This window comes from Hipposideros armiger, unplaced genomic scaffold (genome assembly GCF_001890085.2).
Source record: "Hipposideros armiger isolate ML-2016 unplaced genomic scaffold, ASM189008v1 scaffold_1292, whole genome shotgun sequence".
NCBI classification, from domain to species: domain Eukaryota; kingdom Metazoa; phylum Chordata; class Mammalia; order Chiroptera; family Hipposideridae; genus Hipposideros; species Hipposideros armiger.
In genome coordinates this window covers 70,058-79,918 of record NW_017732642.1, presented here as the reverse complement: position 1 = coordinate 79,918, position 9,861 = coordinate 70,058, and the positions used below count along the sequence as shown (strand labels likewise).

Genomic DNA, 9,861 nt, shown 5'->3' with positions numbered 1-9,861 from the left:
CGAGTTCTTAACCATCGCGCCACTCGGCCGGCCCACAAATATTTTTTAAAAATGCTTTCTATTTCTCTTGCTTGTGCATAACTTGGCTTGCATTATAGAAAAAATAGTTCAAACATTATTTCCTTACTGGGGACTGATGTTTTTTTTTCATTTTCTTTTTTAGTTTTTAGTGTGTGTGGGTGGGAAAGGTAGGGGTAGTTTATGTCAAATGGTTAGTTTTTCTTCTGCATGAGATGTCATGTTGCAAGATCTTTAGAAAACTTCATAGAGTATGAATAAGAAAATAAAATATTTGAAACTTAAAAAAAGAAAGATCTAAATACATGTACCGACATATTGTGTTCATGGAATGGAAGACTCAATTTTGTTAAGATGTTTATTCTCCCCAAATTGATCTTCAGACTCAATGCAATCCCACTTAAAATCCCTGTAAACTTTGTAGAAAACTGATAGTATGATTCTAAAATTGTGAAAAAGCAAAGAAACTAGAAAAACCAAACAAGCCTGAACAAGAACAAAGTTGGAGGACTCAAAGGATCTGATTTCAAGACTTACTGTAAAGCTATAGTAATCAAGACAATTCAGAGTTGGCAAAAGGATCACTACATAGATCAATGGAAAAGAATAGGAAGTCCAGAAATAGAGCGACATTATGGTCAACCGATGTTTGAAAGGTGCAAAGGCAATTCAATAAAGAAACTATAATCTTTTCAACAAATGTACTATAAAAATTGGATATTCATATGTTAAAAAATGAATCTGGATCTGTACCTCATACCACATACAAATATTTTTTCAAATGAATCAGAGGAGGCCTAAATTAACAAACAAGAAACCAAACCATTGTACAAACAGAGTTGATATTTGTTCTTTCTTATTGTTTATTTTAAAAAATCTAATATTTAGTTTGAAGCAGTAATTATTTTTTGCTAATGCAAACCAATAACGTAGAGTAAGAGGAGAAAAGTGGAAATGGTGTTTTCTTTTTTTTAATGTACATTATAATGATATACGTTATAATGGGAGTGTTCGTCAATTCTTATGCAATGCATTAGAGAGAGATGATAACAAATTTGTTTACAATGTTTTCAATGAAGATACTTTTGTCCCCGTAAGAATAAACTTATGTTTTTATTTCTCAAGTGAGAATAATATCTTGAATCTTCTCATGAAATTTTTATGCTTTTAAGTTTGCTTTACTTTTTGTGAACATATAGTTATAAACATTTCTTTTTTTCCTTTAGACAAATATCCATCTCTAAAATAGTGTGTACTTCTCTTACAAGAGGAAGCCAGAGAGTAACTTAAGTATTTTTCAGAAGTTCAAAAGTGATTTTAAATCTAAAAGGGAAAATATTTCCTTTGGGCATCTTTGGAATAATTAATTTGTTTAAGGTCTGCTTTAGGGTAATTTTTTTCTAAAAACCTGTTTTTGTAGTTTTTAATAATTTTGAAAAACAGGTAAACAAATGATAAGTAAGTATTGGCACTCAAATAGAATTTTTTTTAGTTATTCTCTGGAAAATGATAGAAGTGGGTATTAGAAACATTCTTTTCATTTAGGGACTAAATGAACATGACTTTAGATCTAAGTGAACATTTTATGCATTAGATTTGTACATGTATGTTTAGCATGTGTGATGATTAATTCCTTTTTTGAAAAAAATTGAGATACAAATTACATATAGTAAAATTTACCCTTATTAGACTATTTGAATTTAACAAAGCACATACAGTTGTGTAATCACTTTTGAAATCAAAATATTGAACAAATATTTTCATCACCCCAACATTTTACCTTGTGCATCTCAGTCTGTAGTCAGAGACTCTTCCTACTTCTACCCTGTGGCAACCACTGATGTGTTTTAATTTCCTGTAGCTTTGGTTTTTCCAGAATGTCATGTAAATTTTTAATATAGCATGTAGTGTTTTGAATCTGGCTTATTCTACTTAGCATAATGCATTTGAGATCAATCAATTTCTGCATATATCAATAGTTAGTTCCTTTTCATATCTGAGCTATTATACAGTTTGTTTATCCATTTACCAGTGAAGGGATACTCGGTTGTTTCTAAATTTTGGCAACTGTGAAAAAAGCTGCTATTGACATTTGGTGTGAACACTGATTTTAATTTCATTTGGGTAAATACCTAGAAGTTAGACTGCAAGGCCATGTGGTAAGTACACATTAAACTTTATACTAAACTGCCAACCTGTTTTCCAAAGTGGCTGGTGACTCCTGGCATTCTCACAAGTAATATAAGAGTGTTCTGGCCAGCACTGCGTGGGCATCAGTTTTTTGTTTTGTGTGTCTTATTTTAGCCATTCTCATATGTATGGAGTAGCCATTTTAACTTGATCTGGTTTTTATTTGTACTTTCCAAATGACATTGAGGATCTTTTCACAGGCTTATTTGTCATCATAGATGTTCACTGGTGAAAATCTGTTCAGATCTTTTGCCCATTTTTAAAAATAGGTAGTTCTCTTATTGAGTTTTGAGAGTTCATTACCAGGGTATAAGTCCTTTATTAGATATGTGTTTTGGAAATATTTTTATCCCTTTCTGTGGCTTATTTTAAAAAGGTATTTTGAAGAGAATTGTTCTTTTGACGATATTTGGCATATTGGGGTTTTTTTTTCCTTTCATGATTGATACTTTTGGTGTAGTACTGAAGACATTTTAGCCTGACCCAAGGTCACAGCGATTTTCTCCTGTGTTTTCTTGTAGATGCTTTACAGTTTTAGGTTTTAATGACTGTGCAGGACTAATTGGTGATGGGGAAGAAGTCATCACAGAGAAACTAAAATTAACGGGAGGCCAGGAAGAACCAGTCGTGGGTATAGTGAATCTTGGTAATACTGGTACTTCCATTTCCTAAAACACAGTATGTTTTATAATCATATAGTTCATCTTCTCTGTCATTCTTTCACCTCTATAGTTTTTCATGTAGAATTTATATAGTTACAGGTAAATTTAGAACATGGAGAAGGTAGCACCATGCAGTGTTAATTAACAATGTGAGCTCTTGAATAAAAAAAAAAACAAAAAACAAGATTTGAATCCCAGCTGTGCCCCCAACCAGCCATGTGACTATAAACCTAATTGCCCTAAGTACCAATCTCCTAATCGGTAAAAATGAGGAAAAAATAATAGACCACAGAGGTGGAATTAACATGAAATGCAGTTATATATGGTCTTGGCATATAAAACAAGCATTTAATAAACATCATTTCTCATGAGTTTGGTGAACTGCCTTGATTTGTCACCCAATATAGCGAAGGCCATCCCAAGTCTCACACAACCCTGATTAAGAACAAACAAAAAGAGTTCTGCTTCTGCTATTGGTAGAGTAGCTCTTACCTGTCCAATTCTATGACATAACAATTACAAACTCTGAACAAAATATTAAAAACAACCATCTGAAAACATTAAAGTGTAAACAAAAACAAGCAGAAACTGAACGGGAGACGACACCTGGAAGAAGAGAAAAGTGCTGAGTTTCCTGTTTCCTTTATGAGCTGGGACCACTGAACACTTGAAATTCAGAGAGAAAACTGCAAATGTGTTGGTTGAAGAATGAGAGGACAGGCTAGGTGACCACAACAGCTAGAAAATAACAGGAGATGCAGGACTGAAGAGCCACAGAAGGTGGGGCCTAAAGCTGCATAATCTCTGGCAGTCCTGTAAACTACATGAGTGTAAAGATGGACGGACATCAAACAGCCAACTAAGACTGAAGAGTTTTGGCTGCTGCTCACCACAGAGGAGATTGGGTTTGAGTTCAGTTAAGTTCCATGCCAGCTAAAACAATCTGAATAGTTCAAATGGATGCAGTTTATTATTATATATAAACCACACTTCAGTCAAGTCTACCTCCACCCAAAAAAGGACAAATAAAGGCACTTTCAGATAAAAGGAAACTAAGAGAATCCATTGCCATAAAACCTGCTGCATAAGGTCTTCAGGGTGAAGAGAAATGATACCAAATAGAAATGCAGATTTCCAGAAAAAATGGAGAATATGTGAAAAGACATTAAATAAAACCCACAGTGCTTTTCTTTAAATTTCTTTAAAATACATATCATTGGATAAAGCAAAAATTATATGCTGTGGGTTGATAGCCTATCTATCTAAATGCAATAGAAATGACAAGTACAGCATAAGATACTGAGGAAAAGGGGTAGTAAATCAAACTATAAAGGTGCAAGATTATTAAATTTCTACAGGAAGTGGCACAATATTAACACAAAGTAGAACGTACAAGAGTTAAGGACATATATTGCAATCCCAACAGGAACCGCTAAGTAACATGAAGAGATAAGAGATAAGAAGTCACCAGTAGTTAAAATAATTTTAAAAAGGTAGGCCTTAATGCAACCATATAAATAATTTCATTAATTACAAACATTCCCAATAAAAGGCAGAAAAATAAGATGGAAAAAAAATCACATATATGCTGTCTCCAAGAGACTTATTTTAATATAAAGACACAGGTTGAAAATAAATGGATGATAAAGATAGAACCTGGTTTAGTAAGCATAGGAAGACTTATTCTAGTAATAAAATGCAGGCTATATGAATACCAGATGAAGTAGGTTTCAAGACAAAGAAATATTTCAAAAGATTAAAAAAAAAACACATTTAGTAATACTAACAGGGGCACATCACTGAGGAGCCATAATAGATGTAAGGTGCAGAGTGTCAAGAGGGCCTCAAAGTATGCAAAGCAAAAATTGACATAATTAAGGGGAAAAGACAAATTCACCAAATGGAAAGTTGACAATATTAACTCCTATCTCTCAACAGTTTTAAAAGACTAACCAGACACCACCCATTAAAACAAACAAACAAACAAACAAAAACATTCAGCAAGAACAAAGAAGATGTAAGAAATACTATCAATCATCTATCTGACTTCTAGAGGCCACTATACCCAACAACTACAGAATATACCTTCTCCAAATTCATCAGGCACACCATACACTGGGCTATAAAACAAGTCTCAATGCGTTTTAAAACATTAAAATCATGATTAAACAGGGATTACAATGATACACAGATTACATGAGAAATCAAAAAGGAAATTAGAGAAAACATAAAACCACTACTAAAATCTTCTAGAAGAGGACACAGAAGAATTTCTTTGCAGCCTGAGAAGAGGCAAAGGTTTCTTAGGACACAAAGAACAGTAAAAATACTGGGGAAAAAACCCCATAAAATTCAGACTTTAAAATTTAGAATATCTGCTAATCAGAAGATAACATAATGAAATGAAAGGCAGGCCAAACTAGAAGAAAAATATTTGTAAGGCCTGTATCAGACAAAGTACTTGTGTTCAGAATTTATAAACAACAACTATAACTCTATCATAAAAAGACTATCCAAATTTTCAAAGGGCAAATGTTCTGAAGAGAGACCTCACAAAGGAAGACATATTTGTGGCCAAGAAGCATATACACAAGAACACATTACTAGTCATCAGGGAAATGCACATTAAAATTACAATGACACACCAGCATACAAAGCAGAATGGCTACAATTTAAAAAAGGACAACCAACTACTGGTAAGGATGCAGAGTGACAGAAAGGTTCACACACTCTTGGTGGAACTTGAAACTATTACTCACACCTCCACTTGTAGGTATTTACCCAAGAAAAATAAACATATATCTACAAAAGGGAACAAGAATGTTGATAGCAGCTTTTCATAAGAGCCGGGCAGAAAACACTACATACTGAGTAACTACTGATATGAACGTTTAGAACAAGCAAAATCAATAGATGGTGGGAAAAATGAGAATAATGATTGCCCTGGGGCAGGAGACAGTGAGTACTGATTGAGAAGGAGCATGAGTGAATTTTCTGCTTGACTGGAAATGTTCCACACCTCGGCAGGCTTTGGGTTACACGGGTGTAAACACCTGTCCAATTCATTCAATGGTACACCTAATAATTTTACACTTCACTACATGTAAATTCGTGATAAATTGAAAAACAATGCACATTTAACTCTAGTTTAAGGACTGCATGCTGAAGTATTTGGGGATGAAGTATATTCATGTATTAATTTAGTTTGCAATGCGCCCAAAACATAATAGGATGGATATTTATTTGATAAAGCAAATACAACAAAAGATTAGAATCTTAGTGCTGGCAATATGTGTGTTCACTACACAGTCCTTTCAACATTTCTTCTGTGTGAAACTTATAATCAAATCTGGGGCGGGGAGGAGAAGAAAAACAAAAGACACATTTTGAAATTTCTGTAGGGATGTTTCTTCCCATCTGCAAACCCTAGCTTTATTTTCTTCCCTTTAGACCCTTATAACACCTGGACATATCAGCTGAATAACATAGTTCTCACACCATCTCCTTAAGCTCAGACATACTGCTTCTTTATATATTGACCTTGAATCAATTCTAAATTTGATTCTTAGTTACCAAAATTTTGACTTGGTTGATTGGAAGTGGGTCCCACAAATCTGGCAAAAAGAAAGCCAAGAACTGTAATCAGATTGTTACAGACACCTCAAGTTGAACACAACCACCATCATATATGGATGGGACTTACTATATGTTAACTTTATAATACCTTTGCTTGGGTTATCTCACATGAGGTAGACACTTTTGCTGTGGATAAAGACATATGGCCTAATATCACATAGCTATTAAATAGCAGACATCCTACAGACATAAGCTAAATATATATAGTTAGTATTCACATCTCCAGTTTAAAGAGAAGGAAGTTGATGTCAAAAGAGGTTATTTTTACCAATGTCACTCAGGCCACTAAGTGGCAGGTCTGTACCTGACACGATAAATCAAGCATTGAATCTCTGGAAACCCAGTCTTATCATATGCTGCTTACCTATTCTGTATCAATGAACATTTTCATTAAAAAAACGATATGATATCACAGTAGAGACAAAATGACAATGTTTATTGACTAACACTCAAACCTTACAGAGGGAGAAAGGGGACCCAGATAACAGAGGAGGTAATAAAGAGGTCTGAGGGATTAGGTCATAAAGCTCCTAACAGTTAGTGACCAGGTAGTAAGAGCAAAATAATCAAGAAACGTTTAACCACCACCACCCCCAAAATGTCTCAATTCAGCAAATTGAGACTAAACACAAATCTGCAAAATGGCTAAAACTGAGCTACAGGTTTCAACCTGAGATGCAGCTAAAGATCTCAGGACGTATATTTTTAAAAATTGAACATGAAAAGAAATAGGCAAAATTTACAAATCTATCATTAGGCAAACACCAAACGAAGCTAATATTTTTCTCATACAAAGGTAAACTTTAAGGAGGTAGGGTCACCAATTTTAGGGACAAATAGAAAAACTCATCTGAAGAACAAGCTCATGCTACATTCATCGATACTAGTTTCCTTATGTAAACAAGACAAGATAAATAAGCCATTTCATAAATGTAAACATGTCTACAAAAAGAGATTTAATGACAAAAGAAAAACGATTTGCTAAGAAAACTACAAAATTTTACACAACATATAATCAATAGCATTCAAGACATTTGTCAAGATGTTAGAATACATTGATACATACATTCCCTCCCTTTGCTATACTTCAGCCCAGCAACAAGTAGAGACTAAGGGAAAAGTAGATTCTCAAAAGCAGTGACTGAGCCAAGGCCTCCAACATACATATCACTAGAGAGGCGTATGGTAGAAAGTCCAAACTGCCAAACCAGTCATGATTCTGGTGAGTCAGAGTCCCAATGACAAAGGCGCTAAACAGGGAAAAAGGAGACAAAGACAAACTGAAAAACAAAGACATCCAACTCTAAATAAACCAACAAAGGAAAATACCAATAGATATGAAGAAAATCCATACTAATACACACCACAATTTCAATCAAAATGTGATTTTACCGTCAACAAAAACTATTACAAGATCTCCTACTTAAGGGCAAAAAATATTTTCCTAAACAACTCATGAGTCAATGAAGAAGTCACAATGAAAATTACAAAAAAATGACAAATAAAAGCACTATGAATCAAAACTTCAATGACCCAGCTGAGTTGAAATTCATTGATAAAAAGACTGAAACGAGACCTGCGTTCAACTCAAAGTAGGGAGAAAACAAATGCAGCAATGTATAGAAAGAAACATTAAATTTAAATAATCTTCAGTTAGTCTGTATTCTTTATCAAACTTTTATGTTCATAATATATAAAGGACTCTTCCTAATAAAAGAAATAACCCATGAAATAAAAAGGATGAAGAAAGAGAAAATCCAAATGGTGAAGAAACTCACATAAAAAAGTCCCGCTCAGGCCAGCTGAGTGGCGTGATGGTTATGAACTGGCTTGGGATGCCAGAGGGCCCCGGTTCGGATCCCACATGTGCGGGCCAGTGACACTGCCCTCTACAGCTAAGATGCTGAAACAACAGCTCAACCTGGAGCTGGGCTGCCCTGAGTCGCTGGGACTACGTAGGCTGCAGCCCCTGCTGCAGTGGGTTGCCATGGGCTACTGTATGTAGCCAGCAGCCAGCGTGAGCAGCCATCCAGAAGCCGGCAACTGATCTGCCTCGCCCGGGAAGAGTGCAATGATGGTGCCAAGTTGGGCCAGTGAAGCAACGTCCTCCACAACTAGACTGAAGAACAAAACGACAGCAACTTATCTGTTCCCCTTCCCCCAATTCCCCAGCGCTGTTCCCATCCCCCCAATTCCCCAATAAAAATCTATTTAAAAAAAAGTCCCGCTCACTAGTAAACAACAAAATGCAAAATAAAACTCCAATGGCATGTGACTTCACAGACATCACATTGGCAAAAAATTAAAAATAAACAAAATCAGTACTAGTAAGGATAAGGAAAAAGCAGAGCTATCCATGGTCATGGAGAAATGTTAAACTGTAAAACTACCTTGAAAGACAATGAGGCAACACATCATACATCTGAAGATATGCACCATGCCCTATAATCTAATCCTGTTCCTAGATAAACACCCTAAAGAAAAGACTGCATGTGTGTCCAGAGAGCACTGCATGGACATTCACCTCAGCATGTATTAGGAATCGACTCAAATGTACCCCGCAGAATGGATTTTGGGAAATCTTCCTACTGGATAAATCTGTAACAGTGAAATTTAATAACCTCAAGTTACCTTTCACAACACTGATAAGTTTAATAAATAATATGAAAAAAAAAGGAAAGTGAGTGGAATCCATACAATATTAATCCATTTATAGATACTTCAGAATGTGGCAAAACCTAATTATGTAATAATATTCTGAGGGTCAAATAGTTTCAGTTACAATTATGTTTCTGATGATACCCATTAAATTATAGGCACTAGATTAGGTTTTCTATGTTGTCACAGTGAACATGATTTAAGATTTCAAAGCCCGGTAGTTTCACACACACACACACACACACACACACACACACAATTTGAAGGGGCTGTTTCAGTGTCGGGTTATTCTTGTGCTGGGTCACTCCAAAGCCCACCCCTCCAGATCTCCCCTCACCACCAAGGCAGCCAAAAGCCTTTAATGAACATCAAGAGTATTAACTATATAACCCTACCTTCTTCTGTAGTGGTTTAGTTGTCACAAAGCGTGATCTCTCCCGTCTCATCTTGCCACCTCCATTACCTACTCCAGAGGGTAAACCATTGGCTGCAGACATACTGACATTTGGATAAGAAACACCACTAGGCAAAAAAAAAAAGAAAAATGTAAGGAAGAAAAGAAGGAAGGAAGGGAGTGAGGAAGCATGGTGGAAGAGAGAGAAATTAAGGCAACTGATATATTACTCTGGCCTACAATCTGTTAACTGATTACCGTATTTGCTGGCGTATAAGACGATTTTTTGGCCCTGAAAAATAT

At 35.2% G+C, this 9,861-nt stretch overlaps 1 protein-coding gene across 1 annotated transcript in view; it reads right to left on the bottom strand.

Moving 5' to 3' along the window:
- The window catches only part of LOC109377110 (nuclear pore complex protein Nup153-like), an 89,567-nt gene that overhangs the window by 40,635 nt on the left and 39,071 nt on the right, over positions 1 to 9,861 (bottom strand). Inside the window, exon 9 of the mRNA XM_019633368.1 lies at positions 9,560 to 9,686. Coding sequence (XP_019488913.1) covers positions 9,560 to 9,686 — 127 coding nt within the window. The remainder of the gene's footprint in view (positions 1 to 9,559; positions 9,687 to 9,861) is intronic.